General features: G+C 40.6%; 1 protein-coding gene and 1 pseudogene across 4 annotated transcripts in view; one reads left to right on the top strand and one right to left on the bottom strand.

Annotated features, from left to right (window-relative positions):
• Positions 1-290: 290 nt before the first annotated feature.
• Cep350 (centrosomal protein 350) overlaps positions 291-17,433 on the top strand; it is a 144,810-nt gene continuing 127,667 nt past the window's right edge. For 2 of the 4 annotated variants that reach the window (XM_075988299.1, XM_075988296.1), the window contains exons 1-3: positions 291-421; positions 14,504-14,589; positions 17,370-17,413. In XM_075988299.1, the coding sequence (XP_075844414.1) occupies positions 14,517-14,589; positions 17,370-17,413 (117 nt within the window). In that variant the 5' untranslated portion in view covers positions 291-421; positions 14,504-14,516. Of the gene's footprint in view, positions 422-14,503; positions 14,590-17,366; positions 17,414-17,433 lie in introns of all 4 variants that reach the window. The other 2 variants (XM_075988297.1, XM_075988295.1) reach the window with 1 other exon arrangement.
• Positions 16,153-16,587, bottom strand: LOC142858700 (ran guanine nucleotide release factor pseudogene; annotated as a pseudogene).

Below are 17,433 nucleotides of genomic sequence, written 5' to 3'. Positions count from 1 at the left end.
CCGGCCCTCCCCCTCCCCGACTGCTCCCGCCCTGCCTCGCGCCGCCGCCGCCACCGCCACTGCCGCCGGCGCCGCTCCTCCTCCGTGTCAGTTGTTGAGCTGTAATGGCGACTGGGCCGCCGCTGCCGAAGTGACTCCCGGGCGGGGGAGCGGGGCCGGACCTGCGCCGGAGAGGACTGCGGAGAACCGCAGCTCGGGAGGGGGCTCGCGGCGGGGGAGAGGAGGCCGCCTCTGCGCCTCTCCTTCCTTCCCTGCCGCCCGGCGGACCCAGGAACCGGGGCGAGGCGGGCACCCGGTGCGTCCCCGGAGCGGGGAGGCCCGGCCGGGCAGCCCTGGGGCCGGTCGGGGCGGCGTCACTGCACCCTCCGCCAGGCCCCGCGGGATGCACCGTGGGAGCCGAGGGCGGAGGCGACACTCTCAGGTGAGCTGCGGGAAGACCTGGCGGAGCCTGCGGACGCTTGCTCCGCCTCGGCTGCCTCTGTCCGCGGTCCCGGGTCCCTGAGGTGGCCAGAGAGGCGGGGCGGGGCCCCCTGGCACTGCCTGACGCCCTCCTGGGGAACCTCCCTGGGTTCCGAGACTTTTCCGGGAGGGTCATCCTGAGACCTGGGCTCCTGGACCTGCTGGTGCCCACCGAAGACCAGATTTCTTTGCTTACCTGCCCGTGTCGTCCTCACCAACCTCGCCCCTCCTCTTGTCTGCATAGAGTTAAACTACCCTCTCACCTTTGGTCTCCGAAGTGTCCCTTCTTCGTTTGGAGATGAAGCATATTTTGGGAAATTCCGGGGGACTAGCTTCAGTGTCAGGGATGACCAGTTTCTGTTCCTTTTCCTGGGTGTAATATTCTCCAAGTGGAGTATGGGGAAAACTTTGATCAGCTCCAGTCCAGCAGTTGTTGAATGGATTCTACCGGCTTACTCACAAATGTTTTGGGCGGGGAGGGGGTGACATTTAACAAGCCCTACACGTTGGAGGTTGTCACTGTCGCTCCCCTCCCCCTCTTTAAAAATGCAGGCCAATATGCTAAATCACACTTAACCAATGTCACAGATGCAGGCAGAAATTTGCCTAAATTTTAGTTTTCAAGCTATGAAGTTGCAAATAGATATAAATTTTAATGGGTTTTTGATGTTGTAACAAATGTTTCACTTGGGGGGGGGAATAGGTTGTTAGGAATAGTGGTCGGTATCCATCTGATCTCCAGGCAAGCTTTATTTGTCAGAGCACAAACAAAATATCACGTCTACTTAATTGTTTTGCTGGTGATTCTTGTTTTGAATTTGGAGAAGTCGTTAGTGTTGCCATGTTAACCTAACCCTCTTAGCTTGTATTTTGAGAATTTTAAAGGACAGTCTATCCTAGGCCAATCTATTTACAGCTGAAAATTTTTGAAGAAGCAATGATGAAAATACTGCAAACTGCTCTCCAATTAAGACGTGTCTTAATTTAAAATACTGTTTTTTAAAAAGGCAGTGTGCTGCTAATAACATGGGATTGTGACTTTGGAAGATTGTTAGACTTGTACTAGAAGTTTCCTCAAGCCTATGAAAGTATAAGGTTTTTGGTAAACTGTTTAATGCAATAAATTTGAACTGTCATTGCATTCAACATAGTATGCCTTAATCAAAATATAAATGTCTTTCTAGAATACATTGTATATGTGGGTAAATGCACGTGTATCTTGTCTTTTTATAGCAGAACTTGGTGCTAATAGTGATAGTGAGTTATATTTATAAACAATTTTGTACATATGAAAGATATTTTTCTGACTGGTGTATAGTATTATTCAAGGCCATTAATACCTATAGAAACAATCTGTGGTGTTAATATGTTTATGAATTAAAAATTTTTAAATTTTTCTTCTGATTGTCATTTTTTTAAAATTTATTTTTAACACTATATCATGGGCACGAGAAAGGAAGTGAAGTCCTTATATAACTACTTTAGTTTGTTAAACTGCTGTAACTTACAGTGAGAGCAAAAGAGAAGTTATCTGAAAATAACTGACCTCTTTGGGGGGAAGGGTATATGCTTCCAAATACATGAATTAGTCTTCATGCAATCTTGTAAGCAAAGTAGACAAATATTCTTATTTTGAAGTTGTAGAAATGGACACTCAAAGCCAGTTATTTATGTGGCTGCTGTTCTGTAAATATTCTAGAATCAGCTATATTTTAAATTAAATATTACCTTAGAAACTTTTGCTATTTGTTATTATTTCAAATCTTCATTTTTACAAGACACTTGTTCCTTATGTTGATTCCTAGTTTCTAAGGGCATTAGTATTTTCATAAAATTTTATTATTAATAATAATGAATTATTATAATGAAGCATTCTTTATTTGAACTTTTTATTTGAACAGTTCTTAAGATACTGTAGATAAGGTCTGGGGGTGTGGCTCAGTGGTAGAGCATTTGCCTAGCATGCATGAAGCTGGAAGTTCAGTCTCCAAAAGTGTAAGCAACACCAACAGAACAAAACAAAAAATTCACCTGTAGTTATCATTCATTTATTTGAATGTTCAGTTGTGTCACTTTTGGTTTTCTACTCATTTTATACTCTTGATTATGTAAAACATATTTAAGACACATGATCAGTGGTGGCACAACTATAGGGACAGTTGATTTAAAAGTTAAGTGTGTTGTTATATAGTTGTGATTGATTGTTACTTTTGCTGTGTGGTTAGATTGCAAAATCGTTTCCTTGTTGACCCCCCGCCATACAATTCTTAGTGTTGCATGTTGGTGAAAGAATGAAAAGATTGCATAGTGTCTTTCTGCATTAATTTTGTTGTTGGTGGTCATTGTTAGTCTCAGTGGAACTTCTCGTTTTACCTTTGAGTATTTTTGGGTTATTATTTGTGTTTCTCATCTGGCATGAAAGTTCTGTGATGTCAGAGGTTCTCTGTTTGTTATTGTGCACTTAGTTCCTAGCATATACTAGAATAACGAATAAATAATAGTTCATCTCAGTCCCAGGATAATAGTTTAAAGTCAAAACAAAACAAAACAAAAACCTGGTTCTTAGTTTGTAGGCACATTTTATCTTTTCTTAGGACTATGCTACAACTATCTGTTCAAATTTTCTGGGTCTCAGGGGAATAACAGCCTCTGAGAATAAGCCACAGGTGGATCCTGAAAACTGACTACTTTAATGATCTGCCTAGGTGCTCTGTAGTTGCTGTAATCTGAAGAAAATAAAAGCGTTAAGACCCTAACTTATGCTAGTGCTATAATTATTACTTGGAATAACGTTAGGTCTTTGTTAATCGCAGTAGTAGGTGTCTTGACTACTGGAGGCTAGTTAGTTCAGTACCCTTGTTTTCTGTGTAGGAAAGCTGGCATCATACTGGAAGAAGACTCCCCTAAGCAGCTCTAGGTCTACATTTGTTTTATGTGCCAGATAATTGTCAAATCAGAGCGTGATTATTATTAACCTAGTGATGTTTTTTTGTCACTATTAATTAAAAACTCAGAGTGAGTCTTACTTGTCATATTAACTTAAAAATAAATAGCAATTAGACTATAAGTTAAAGTAGAACAACTTTCTGGGAAGAAATGTGGCATTACCTGTCAAAATTTAAAGTCCATGTAATGTTTGATATAACTATTTAATGTTTGTGAGTTTATGTTACATACATCTTAAGCCCAACAATAACTCTATTAAGAAGTTTATCATGACTACAAATAAAAGGAAAAAGAAATATTTAAAAATGTCCAAAATACCTGTTGGTAAGGGAAGAGTTAAAATCAGAGTATATTTATGCTGTAAGATACTTCGCAGTTGTTAGCCGGTTTTAGGGAATCTATATTTACTTCGGGAGAAGCAGCTCAGCGTGTCCTTCAGCACATTGGCAAGGCAGCAGACCTCATAGGCTCACATCCTAACTGCAACATTTATACCAGCTGCGGCCATTAGCGACTTAAAGTCATCTATAAGGTGGGTATAGTGATAGTCCTTACCTCATGGGACTATTGTGAGAACCAAGTGAGTTAGTGTCTGTGTTCTAAGTAAGCACAGGGTGCATTTTGTAACTGCTTCCTATTGCTGTTATGTACTGACATGGAACAATGCTCATGATATAATATTGTTTATGAGAAATAAGTTGTACTACACTGTGTGTTGCAAGGAGAGGTCCAGACTGTGTAATATGAGTTGACTTAATAAAAAAATAAGATGGAGCCAATAAGATGACTCCGTGGGTAAAGGCACTTGTTTTACCTACAAGCATGTGTATCCCAAACAACTGTAAAACAATTGCAAGGCTGTGAAGAGTTCATCACGGTATGTTGAACTCAGATTCAGCCGCATTGGTGTGTCCTCATCCATTTGGAGAAAATGGTCTCAGTTTCCTTCTACTGCATCTGCTAGGACAGTTTTCTCTTCACTAATTTGATGGTTTGATTAATATAATGTTCCATTTTATTGTACATATCGGAAAAGTTCTTCAGTTGGCTGTATCTGAGGGGTTGTTGAGAGTCGTCAGCTGTGGCGACTGCTGTTGAGGGTCCAGTCGATGGAGGAGATGGGTTTGGTGAGAGAGGACTGCTGCGGTGGGGAAGTCAGGGCAGAAACCACATAGCAGCAGCTCAGGAGGCAGGCGAAAGGGCCTCTAATGCAGATCTGTTCACCATTTTTGAGAGGTTTATAAAGGAAAAACAGTAGTGAGGGGGTGCTGGGTGGAGGGACTTTTTTATTTCTTAAGATGTCATTAAGCATAACTTAATGCTTAAGAGGGGAGATTGGGACAAAAGTGCGAGGAAAATGTGGCCAATAGTGAGGTTTTTTGAGAGAACCTGGGTAAATAGATCTAGAAATAATATGTGAAGTGTTCCTATGGTAACTTTTCTCCCAAAGTTACTTCTTTCTTCATCATCATCATCATCATCATCATCATCATCATCATCATCATCATCATCACCATCATCATTTTAGGCCATGCATGGTGGGACACACCATTAGTCTCATCATGTAGGAGGCAGAGGCAAACAGATCTCTGTGACTTCTAGGCCAACCTGCTCTATATTTAAACTACTGGGGGTTATATAGTAAGAAAAAAAATTAAAATTACATTTTATATGTGTGCATGGGTGTATGCACACACACTATATAGAGAGAATGTGGAGGCCAGAGACCAGTTTACAGCAGTCAGTCCTCTCTTCTCTGTGATGGACCTGGGAGTCCAGCTTAGGTGGTCAGGGTTGGTGGCAGATGCCTTTACCCACTGAGTCATCCACCTTCTTTGCTTGTTTTTCCATTCTCCCCATACAAACTCTAAATTAAATGGTAACTTCAGATCTTTTTAACTATTGGTTTTGTGTGAGTCTTTGTACTTATTTTGGATAGGGACACACACTGTACCTAGGCTTTCCTGGAACTCCTTACTCAGCCCAGTTTGACCTCAAATTTGCTGCAGTCCTCCTGCCTCAGCCTTCTGAATGCTGGGATTATAGGTCTGCACTACCAGGTCTAGCTGCTTTGTACCCTTTTTTTTAAACAGTGACCATTATGTAGCTCTGACTAGCCTGGTCTACTGTATAGACTAGGTTGGAACTGAACGTGCAGCATTCCCCCCTACCTTAGTCATCAGACTATCCAGATTACGACAATGCACCCCCAAGCATAGTCTTTGTATCTTTCTTATAAGGCAGATAGTTTGTTGTATTAATGACTTTTCTATTGCTGTGATAAAACACTATGAGTAATACAACTGATAGAAGAAAGGTTTTATTTAACTTACAGTTCCAGAGGGATAATAATCCATGCTGGTAGAGCGAGGTAGCAGGTAGCAGGTGTCTTTGAGCAGCAGCTGAGAGCTCATATCACAGGAAACTGAGAGCAAACTTGAAATGGTGAAGAGATTCAAGTCTTTTAAAACCTCAAAGCCTCCTGTGACATTCTTCCTCTAGCAAGGCCACACCTCCTAATCCTCCCCAAACAGCTGCCAGCAGGGACCAAATATTCAGGTGCTCAAGACTTAAGGGGAACAGCTCATCCAAGTCACTACATTTGGTGATGTTTGAAAATACAGACTCCTTGTTAGCTTAAGATCTTGTTTTCTATCAACAAATAAGCATTTTAAAATATTCTCATTCATCAGCGTACATGATTTTAACCAGATTGCATGTGTGTGTGTGTTTTAAGACAGAGTCTTGCTAATTTGCATTTGTGTTTAAAACAAGATCTTGTTAACCTGCTCAGGCTTGTCTTAAACTCACTGTGTAGCCCAGGCTGGCCTTGAACTCTCAGCAGTCCTCCTAGTTCAGCCTCCCAATGACTGAGTTTACAGTCATGCACCACCCTGCCCAGCTTAACCAGACTTTTAAAAAAAATGTCATTTAGTAGTAGCTTTAAAGAAATTATATCTCCAGCTAGGTGGTGGTGGTGCATGCCTTTAATCCCAGCACTTAGAAAGCCAGAGACTGGGATCTCTGTGAGTTTGAGGCCAGCCTGGTCTATAGAGCAAGTTCCAGGATAACCAGGGCTGTTACAGAGAGAAACCCTGTCTCAAAAAACAAAATTACAAAATAAAGAAATTATATTTCTATTTTCTGTTGGCAAGGTAGCCATCCTAAGTTAACTTTTGGAAGTTAATTTTCATTTTGAATTTTTATTTACATGTTACAAAATAAAATCATATTAAATAAAAGTGTTTTAAAAATCCCTTTTGGTTTTTTTAACGTCTGAACAAAGCACTATTTACATATATTTTGACTTTTAAATGAAACAACTTGTTTTTCTGTAAGATGCCAGTTAACTTCTTTGTGAAATAGACATTGGAATAACACTTTTGAATCACTTAAGAATGGTGTGCATGTGTGTGTGCACACTTAACATGTACAGTGATACATGCCTGTAAACCCAGACATTGGGAGGCTGAAGTTGGGGGTTGCTTCATGTTCAAGGCCAGCCTGGGCGACTAGTGAGTTCAAAGCAAGCCTGAGCAAATTAACAAGATTCTGTCTTAAAACATACAGATTCACTCTAATCTGTTTGATTAACAATAATATTCTTTTAGAAGAAGATTTATTTCTTTGATGAACATGAGCATTTTTCCTGTATGTATGTATGCATGCATGCATGTATGTATGTACACCACATGTGCCTGGTACCCATGGAGGGCAGAAGAGAGAGTTGGATCCCTTGGAATTACAGACAGTTGCAGGCTGCCATGTGAATGGTGGGAACCAAACTTTGGTCTTGTGTAAGGGTAGTGAGTACTTTTGACCACTGAGCCATCTCTCCAGCCCCCACAAAAGGATTCATAAATTTGAGGAAGTTAAAGAAGCTTGTACTATTTCAAGGAGGCAATGTGCCAGAAAGTCTCGTGGATGGTTTCTTTTTTCTTTCTTTCTTTCTTTCTTTCTTTCTTTCTTTCTTTCTTTCTTTCTTTCCTTCCTTCCTTCCTTCCTTCCTTCCTTCCTTCCTTCCTTCCTTCCTTCCTTCCTTCCTTCCTTTTTTTGATTTTTATTGAGCTCTACATTTTTCTCTGCTCCCCTCCCTGCCTCTCCCATCCCCCTCAACCCTCTCCCAAGGTCCCCATGCTCCCAATTTACTCAGGAGATCTTGTCTTTTTCTACTTCCCATGTAGATTAGATCCATGTATGTCTCTCTTAGGGTCCTCATTGTTGTCTAGGTTCTCTGGGATTGTGATTTGTGGGCTGGTTTTCTTTGCTTTATGTTTAAAAACCACTTATGAGTGAGTACATGTGATAATTGTCTTTCTGGATCTGGGTTACCTCACTCAATATGATGTTTTCTAGCTCCATCATGGATGTTTTCTTAAAGAAGTGTCAAGGATATAAAGAGGAGTGACCGACATTGAATTCTTTAAAAGCACCCGTATGGAGCTGGTGCTTAGCATGTTTGAACCCACCGGTTCAATCCCTAGCACTTCTCTCTACCAGAGAGAGCCACAACTTACGGTTATGTTGCAGCCCCTGAAGGGTCTCCCTTTCTTCTTCAACTTTGAATTTTGGGCAGTTTTCTTCAACAATATGGGATTTTGGAGGAGTGGTTGAGATAGCTAGCTAGCATCTTGCTATACTATTGCAGGCTAGCCTCCAACTCATAATTCCCCTGCTTGTGTTTCAGGAATGCTGGGATTATGGGTAAGAGCCACCACACTTGACTATGTTTTGGTTTCTTAGACTTTGTCATATTATTTGCTGCCTAGGACGGGTCTACATATTTTTTCCTGTTTTCTAGAAAGCTCTTTTTTGATCTAGTGAACTCTTATCTATCCTTTAAGTCCTAGTTTAAATGACAGTTTTATATTTCTTAGGTTAGATGAGTTGTTTCTGTGATATGCTCTTATAGAAGCTGTGTTTTTCCTTATCATTCCATTTGGAATAACCTTTTGAATTTAAAGGCAGGAAGCTCCTCTTTTCTTTTTACTGCATAAATCTACTGCTTAGCTGTATTCCTACTTACTATATGCGTGATACTCACCACACACTGCTAAATGAATGGATGGCATGGGTTTACACTGACGAAAAGCATTTTCATCACTGTGGAAGATAACTGGAGTAGCAATGGGGACCAAAGGAATTTGTTAAAACACTTTATCCACCCTGAATAGGAGGAGAGAATGAAGGACTTTATCTGTAGAAATTTTTTTTTTTTTTTTTTTTTTTTGGTTTTTCGAGACAGGGTTTCTCTGTGGCTTTGGAGCCTGTCCTGGAACTAGCTCTGTAGACCAGGCTGGTCTCGAACTCACAGAGATCCGCCTACCTCTGCCTCCCGAGTGCTGGGATTAAAGGCGTGCGCCACCATCGCCCGGCCTATCTGTAGAAATTTATGAGGAAGTCCTGCCCTTTGGGAAAAATTTAGTAACAGTTGAGGCACATAGAGCAATTTCCAAAGAAGTTAAAGTGCAGTGAAGTTACTAGATCAAAAATTTAAAGGACAATTTGATTTAGGTAGATGAACAAGGTAACATGATGAGATTGGGGGGCTAGAGGGATTATCTTATATATTTATGTTCTAGAGGGTGGCAGTTTCAGTGTTATAAGAGGCATTATAGAAATTAGAGGCTTTCAAAACATTGAGAGAGGTCTGGATTTAATTTACAGTTCTGGTACTTATTAGCTGAATGACCTTGAAGTAGTTTTGTAGTATGCCTGATTTCATCTTAATAGGCAAAACGGATATTTGGATACTTGCCTGATAGCTGATGGAGATTAGAACTAGCCCTTGCCCAATAGGAAAAACAAATTCATAGTGCCTGTGGCTATTAACTGTCTACGTAGTCACATCCCATAGCGTTAAAGGTCTACAATTCAAGGTATGTTGCTAAGTTTTTATTTGGAAGCCACATGTTCTCAGGATTAGCTCTTAAAAATGAAGCTCTCTTTTAAATACAGTAATCAGTTTTTTCTAAAGTTCAGGTTTCAAAGAGTAGAACTGAAGGTCGTCTCTAGAGCTATCCTGCTTAAAGCTGGCTGTGTATCAAGATCCCTGTAAACCAGAGTTCTTAGGCCTCAGACTGCTGATTCAGAATCTGTCACCCTAAAGCTTGCTAGCTGCCTAGAAGAAGGCATTATGTGTCTGATCTGAAACTGGCTTGCATCATCTAGAGGTGGGAGCTTGTGAGATTACTCTTAACCAAGTTGGAATGTCAACAAAGAAATGTCTTTTCTGCTTTAAAGCCTATGGAGCACAACAGTGATGGACAAGAGAGACTCAAGAGTAACCAAGTTGGACTTAAAGCCTATTTAGTAGGTGGGCTTCATTACCGGTCCAGTAAATATAGCTCTGCCTGTGGGCATGACCTCTAGAGGTCAACCTACCACTGCCACTTCCCTAAAACCATGAAGTTTCCAGCTGGATTCTGAATATCTGTCCAGAGTTCAGAGAAGGATTTAGGCAAGTTATAATAGCACTCGGGAAATAGCTGAAGCTATGAAAAGCGTATTGAGGGCTGGGGAGCTGGCTCAGTTGATAAAGTGCTTGCCATGCAAACATGAAGAACCTACATTAAAAGCTAGGCATTGCGTGTGCATGCAATCCTGGCTTCAGGGAGGTGGAAGCAGCATTCTGGAGCTTGCTGGCCATGTACCCTAGTTGAATGAATGAGCTCTGGGATCAGTGAGTGACTTCGTCTCAAAAAATAAGGCACACACCACCTTTGACTTCTGCTCTCGATGTGCATATGCACACACACAGGCATGCACGTGCAGACACACGCACACAGACACAATGTATACATAGACATATACACACGTGCCATAAAAATGTGTTGTGTTTTCCTGGGAAGAAGGAGCTAGAAAAGAAGAGGTCTTAAGGATAGAACTTTTGGAAATGTTACCACTGAAGTACTGGACTGTGGTAGAGTACTTTTCATTCAGTTTTGATATATGTGCTGCCAGAGTGAGCACCCCTTCATCATTCAAGAAGTAAGGAAACAGGAGAGGTATGTGTACTAAATTTAGGAGTAGTGCGAGTTTCAAGATCCAAGTTTGAAACTGCAACTGTTCAAGTACTGCTGTAATACCATCAAATGGAAGAGTACATTGAAGGTATGTTTCTTAGCCTTTTCTAGACAGATACATTTTTAATTCAGTCTCATATCAATAGACAGATACATTTTAAACAATGTTTAAGTAAGTCTTTAAGTTTATTTATTTTATGTCCATGAGTATTGCTTGCATTACATCTGTGCACTACATATGTGCCTGTTGATGGCAAAAATTAAAAGAGGGCATCTGATCCCCTGGATCAGGAGTTACAGATGGTTATGAGCCACCATATAGGTGCTGGGAATCAAACCCAGGTCCTCTATAAGTGCAAGTGTCTTAACCGCTGAGCCACATCTTCACCCCTTTTAAATATTTCTAAGATGCTCATAAAAATAAACTCATAAATCAGGAAAAAGTAATTTTGAAAAGATTGTTGCTCTGGTTTTGGGTTTGGAAAACAGACATAAGAAAGTGATGTAGCTGGGCGGTGGTGGTGCATGCTTTTAATCCTAGTACTCAGGAGGCAGAGGCAGGTGGATCTCTGTGAGTTCAAGGCCAGCTTGGTCTACAAGAGCTAGTTCCAGGGCAGGCCCCAAAGCCACAGGGAAACCTGGTTTTGAAAAACCAAAAAAAAAAGGGAAAAAAGTGATGTAAATACCATATAATATGCATGAAAACAACAATTGAATGCATAACTTAGAACTACCTGGACACATCCATGAAATTGGTGCCCAAATCAATGAATGACTGTCCATAATTGACCAGCCCCTAAGTCAGTTTGGGGAGCTGAACTCAGTCATCTCTCCAGTTACTCCAAGGTGATAATTAGGCTCACTGCAGCACCACTGAAACTTTAGTTTGTGTTGTACGTTAAATGCTAGGATTACATGGCATATATGTTATTTCTGTGTTCCTTATATAATAGAGTTGTGATCCTAAACTACGTTGTTTTATGGGCTATCATTAATTATTTCATTCTCAATAATAGCAAATATGTCATTAAAATATGATAAATTGGTATATACAGTGTTATATAATTGTTTTACTAGATAGTATGGCACAAATTCTAATTGTTCTAATTAAAAACCTGGAGTCAGATATTAGGGGGTGAAAGCTGAGAGATCAGAGAAACAGTGTATCCAGCCACTAGAGACCTTTTACTTCTACTAAATCAAAAGGATGATAGTGTTCTTAGACCGCCTCCTCAGACTGCATCTCCAGACTGCCACTGTCTCCACCAAACCTCAGACTGCAGTGAGCTCCTGTCTCCTCCCACCCTTAATTCCTCTTTACACCAGCCATGCCACTCCCGGCTTCATTTTCCTAGTTGCTGGGATCACCTTTGTGTAAACTGTGTTTCTCTTAGAGACTGGATCAATCTTGTGTAGCCCAGGGTGGCCTTGTCTGCCTCTGTCTCCCAGATCCTGAGATTAAAGGTGTCTGCCACCACTGCCTATCCTCTAGTGGCTTAGCTCTGCACTCTGATCTTCAGGAAAGTTTTATTTGTTAAAACAAACAAAATATCACTACAAGACAGTCCCCCCTTTTTTTGGGGGGGGGGTTATGTTTTGTTTTGTATTTTCTTTTTGTGTTTTTGAGACAGGGTTTGTCTGTGTAGTTCTGGCTGTCTTGGAACTCATTTGATAGACCAGGCTGGCCTCAAACTCAAGAGATCTATCTGTCTCTGCTACCCAAGTGCAGGGATTAAAGGTGTGCACCACCACTGTCCAGTGACATTTAGTTATTTGCAATTAAAGAGTGACTGTAAATTAGGCATTTATTTTGAAACATTTTTTTTTTACATTTATCCACACTGCTTTAGTTTTATTAGCATTATTAGCCATTAGTTATAGAAATTATGGACTAAAATGCAGTTTTAAAAAATATTAGTCTAGTTATCCTTTCCATTGAGAAAATACTTTACTTTTTGCACTTAATTTTATTTTAAGGCAGAGAAATGTTTGTAAAGACAATTTTGTCAAGTCATTGAGAGATTTGTGCTATAGAGTAACTGTGCTCGTGTGTGTACCTGGCCTTTTGCGGTGTCCATGTGAAGATGTCAGGTATCTTGCTTCTTTGCCTTATTCCCTTTAGAGACATGGTCTTTCCTTGGCGCTCATGTCTGCTCTCTGCAGTTCTGGCTTATGGCATGTGCAGCCATGCCCAGCTCCCTGCATGGTGTCTTTTTACTATGTAGTGGGTGCTCTTATCTACTGAGCCATCTCTTCAGCCCCTGATCTCTCTTTTCAATCAGTGTTAACTGTGATTAAAGTTTTTATGGTTGAAAAATTTAAACTATTGGTAAATTTACTGATTTTTTTTTGTTTTTCCCTACCCGTTTTCAGAAGAAAATATATTTTATGAAGAATTGTTGTGTGTGAGAATTGAGTAGAGGACACCTAAATAAGCATGTACTTTGTCTCTGAGCCTTATCTCTAACCCTTAAAAGAATTTCATTTTTAGAACAATTTGGAAGTTTGTTTTTAGGAAGCTTATGTCAAGATGAACTACTTCTAGGAAAATTAATTCCCATAAAATTAATATACTTTAAAATTTTACATATTTGGATTTACTAGGTAAATTTTTCTTAATTCTAATTTGGGATTTAAAAGTATTCAGCATACTGGAACTGAGAATGCATCTCAGTGGCAGAGTGCTTGCCTGTTGTGTTTGAGCCCTGGGTTCAATTTCTCAGCACTGCAAATAACACATTCTACTTTCTTTGTAAATAACTCACTGAATAAAATAATTTATTACATTTCATTTCTGTTGTGTGCATTGTGTATGTGTGTGGCTGCATTCACCACACACATATATGGAGGTCAGAGGACAGATTGGGAATTTCAGTTCTTTCTTTCTATCATGCGGTCCTGGAGAAAGAACTAAGGTTATCAGTCTTGGTGGTGGCAAGTGCCTTTACCTACTGAGCTTCTCCCTCCTCCCTTTAAATTCTGTTCTGTTTATTTAGTCTGTGGATAAAAGACTTTTGTAAATATGATGAAACTTAATATATTTATAACATAAAGAACCAATGAAATTAATTTTAAAATTAAGATCTTGGTAGGTAAGTAAGCAAAAGAGAAATGAAAAACTAAGGTTAAGATCTGTGACAGAATATTTGATCTGGGTAACTCCTACCAAGTGTAAATTCAAGCAACCAGGTTTTCCCCTACAGAATATAAACAAAATTGAAAAGTGGTATTGAAGCGTCTAGGCTCTTAAATTACTGGAAGCTGGAAACCAGTGTGATGTTGGATTTCAGCAGCATGTCCTTCACATTCTTTAGCTCAGTTTTGATAAATTTTGCAGTTACTACTCTAGGCAAATAATCAAAATAAGCCAAAGTTTATATACACAGCGTTGTCCATTTTGTCTTAAGACAATATCTTGTTAGAATGACTGACTGGCTTGGAACTTGCTGTTCTCAAACTCTGAGAGATCTGCCTGCCTCTGCCTGCCTCTGCCTTCTTAGTTCTGAGATTGAAGGCTACAGTGTTACTTGCAATACAGAAAATGAAACATAATATGATATTGGTTGTCTACTTATTTTAAAAGAAGACTTTGTTTTTTCATTTATTTATTGTGTTGTGAGAAGCTGTGTGTGTGTGTGGGGGGGGGGTATGTGCATGCCTTGGCAACATGAGGTCAGAGGACAACTTGCTGTTTCTCCACCATGTGGGCCCTAGGGATGGAAATCAGGTAGTTAGGGTTGCTGAGCCCTCTCGCCAGCCCACTTCTCATTTTCACGCTAGGGCTTGAACTGGGGCCTTATGTATGCAGCATGTGCACGACCACTGATATAGCCCAGCCTTGTTACCATATAATCAGTTCTCTACAATTAATAAAAGTGTTGAGAATAATGATAATAGTTCCTCTGAAGTATTGTATTATTTACTGGATTGATTATGAGATTCCCATGAGTATATGAAGCTACATTTTAGAGAAGACAATCTTTTTCAGACCTTCATGAATAAGTCAGAATATTTCTTTACTATTGTTTTTTATAATAGTGACGGTCAGTGATTATTGATGATATAATTTGCAGGTAAATTGGCAAGATGAGGAGCAGCAAGTCAAAAGAGGTGCCTTTACCAAATCCAAGGAGCTCTCAAAGCAAGGAGACTGTTCAAGGTATGAGTTTTTTGTTTTAATGACTGAATTTAATCCCCTTTTCAGGTCCAATAATACATTAAATTCTGGGTACCAGTAGATGAAATTTATGAATATCTTGATTTATAAAACAAAACGGTGGATTATGCTGGCGAGGTGGCTCAGTGGTTGAGAGTACTTACTGATCTTGCGGAAGACCTGTGTTCAGTTCCTAGCCACCACGATGTGTATCTTGCAAATGATTCAGTGGTCATAGAGGCGGGCACACACTTGCACATTGCAAGCATGCAAATTAACCTTTAAAAAGTTTTTATTTTAAATTTCCATGCATTAGTGTTGTACCTGCACGTATGTCTATATGACAATGTTGGATCGCTCGGAACTTGAGTTACAGATAGTTGTAAACTGCTATATGGGTGCTGGAAATTGAACCTGGGTCCTCTGGAAGAGCAGTCAATGCTCTCAGCTGCAGAGCCATCTCTTCAACCCCACCATTTATAAAAAAAACTAGATAAATAATAAAAAAATTTACTTTTTAAATATAAAAGTACCCTTTAAAACACAAATTAGTTGAGCCAGGTGTGGTCATGCATTACTGTAACCCCAGAACTCAAAAGGTTGAGGCACGATTGTGAGGCTAAGGCCAACTGTGCTACACAGTAAGAACTTATCTTTCCTTAAAAAGTATATGTGCAAAATTAGTTTTTCTTTTTTAGAAACACTGACTATAATGTATCTATAATACACAATAAGTTACCCTCTCCCTGAACTCCTTTTTAAGGTATTTATTCGTTAGAGGTCCTTCAAGGTATGATATTTGAAATAGGAAACTGACAGACTCGAGTAGATCCAGAGGAAGGTTCCTGTTTGTGAGGAAGCTAATATAGGGAGTATTTGGAGGAAATGAAAATATTTATCCTGGAAGAAGATAACTCATGGGAAAAACACAGCTTTAAAGTAGTTGAAAGACTGTTACTTGAAAGACCAACTAGATTTGTTTCTACTAGTACAGTGAAGTGTGGAATATTTTTTAAAGTATTCTTTTTCATTATAACATGATTAAAAAAAAACACAAAATTTTGCTTTTTGTTTTGTTTTGTTTATAAAGCAAGTTTATTTCCGCAGAGGAGGTGTCTTATGTTTATGTCCAGGGAGGAAGCAGAAAGAAACTCCCCTCTCAGAACTGGGTCCCTGAGTCCTCAGCAGCAGTTGTGTTCCGCCATCTTTACTGGGGACCAAAGATGTTGGGGTCGTGAGGAGTCAAACTGATCACCAGTTGTTCAAAGTTACCCAGGCTCCAAGGTGGACATGACAGATTCTCAGGGCCAAGAGACCTGCTTTAGAGCTTAGGGTGAAGGGACAGATGGAGAAAGAAAATGGTCCAGCTTGAGGTTTGCAAGACTACACTTCCTAGTCCCCAAAAGACCAGGAATCCCTGACCCACAAGCCTGTGGCTCATTTCTGCTCCCTTGAAGGAGTCCACCAGCCATCTCTCTGTTTGACCCACCCAAGCCTAATTGTCGGGGGTGGGGGAAGTGGGGGGATGACACCCAATCGCAAGCTTCCCACCATTTCCTTAAGTCCTTAAGGGGACTGATTGAAAGTGAGCAAGAGATCAGTCTGGTACTGGGGCAGCCAGGAAGGCCTGACGTAGTGTGGCAACCTTTGTTACCTGCTGGTTTTCTTTAGCTACCTGCTGCTTGCCAGAAAGGAATCATCTTGACAGCTGCCTCTCAGGGATAAGTTCTTCAAACAGAGAGGCTGCACATATAACATGTGCATGGCCCTAGCCCCCTGCACCCTGCCAACGTCCTCAAAATGGTACCGTGCAGCTGCTTTGCCCCCCAAGTGGGCCTGCAGCTCCAGAAGTTCCACGTTCAGACTCTGGTTGATCACAGGATGGCAGAAAACTTATTGGTTGTCCAGGACCAGTCGGAGGTCACTCACATCAATGGCCCCAGGGGGGAAGATGGCTGATAAGGTGACTCCGAACAGTGGATATTTTCTGGTGGGCTCCATACATCTGGGACTCGAGTCTGGACATTAGCGAGGTTTTAAAGAAACCTATATAGAGCCGGGCGGTGGTGGCGCACGCCTTTAATCCCAGCACTCGGGAGGCAGAGGCAGGCGGATCTCTGTGAGTTTGAGGCCAGCCTGGTTTACAAGAGCTAGTTCCAGGACAGGAACCAAAAGCTACAGAGAAACCCTGTCTCGAAAAATCCCCCCCAAAAAATAAAAAAAAATAGGTCTTTGAGGCATCTCTTCCTCCTGGGGTTCCGTAGCAGTCACTGCCTCCCCTTGGTTTAGTGGGCCAAAGTTTTATATTTGGTTGGGTGTGTTGGTGGATACCTATAATCCAACACTCAGGAGGTTCAGGCAACACTATTCTAAGTTGGAGGTCAGCCTGGGCTATATAGTGAGACCTTACTTTATTCTCACCCCCCCCCCCCCAGTGTGTGTGTGTGCGTGTGTGTGTGTGTGCGTGCAGGCTATTGCTGTAAATTGAGTATACTTCTTACTTTTATTTATGCCTGCTACAGGTTTGGTAAGAATATAGTTCATTTGTTTTGAGGACTAATAGGTATCAGGCTATTTTAACTCAGTGTCTTAAGAAGCATGGGCTTTCATGATAGGGAAAAAAAGTGTATTTTGATTTAGTGTTATAAATGTATCTGATAAGAAATAGTTATATCTATGAAGTGGTTCTCAAGCCTTTGATCACATTTGGTAGCATATTAAAATTCATGGTCTAAGCTCTGCTTCAGAACTCTGATTCTGTAAATGTCACTTTTTCCCAGTAGATGTAACCACATCGTGGGATGCACTTTCTCAGACCAAGGCTGCTGTAAGTAGTTTTAGTTTCTA

This window comes from Microtus pennsylvanicus, chromosome 10, assembly GCF_037038515.1.
Source record: "Microtus pennsylvanicus isolate mMicPen1 chromosome 10, mMicPen1.hap1, whole genome shotgun sequence".
NCBI classification, from domain to species: Eukaryota; Metazoa; Chordata; class Mammalia; order Rodentia; family Cricetidae; genus Microtus; species Microtus pennsylvanicus.
Note: the sequence above shows the minus strand (reverse complement) of the source record. Positions and strands in the feature narration are given on the sequence as shown.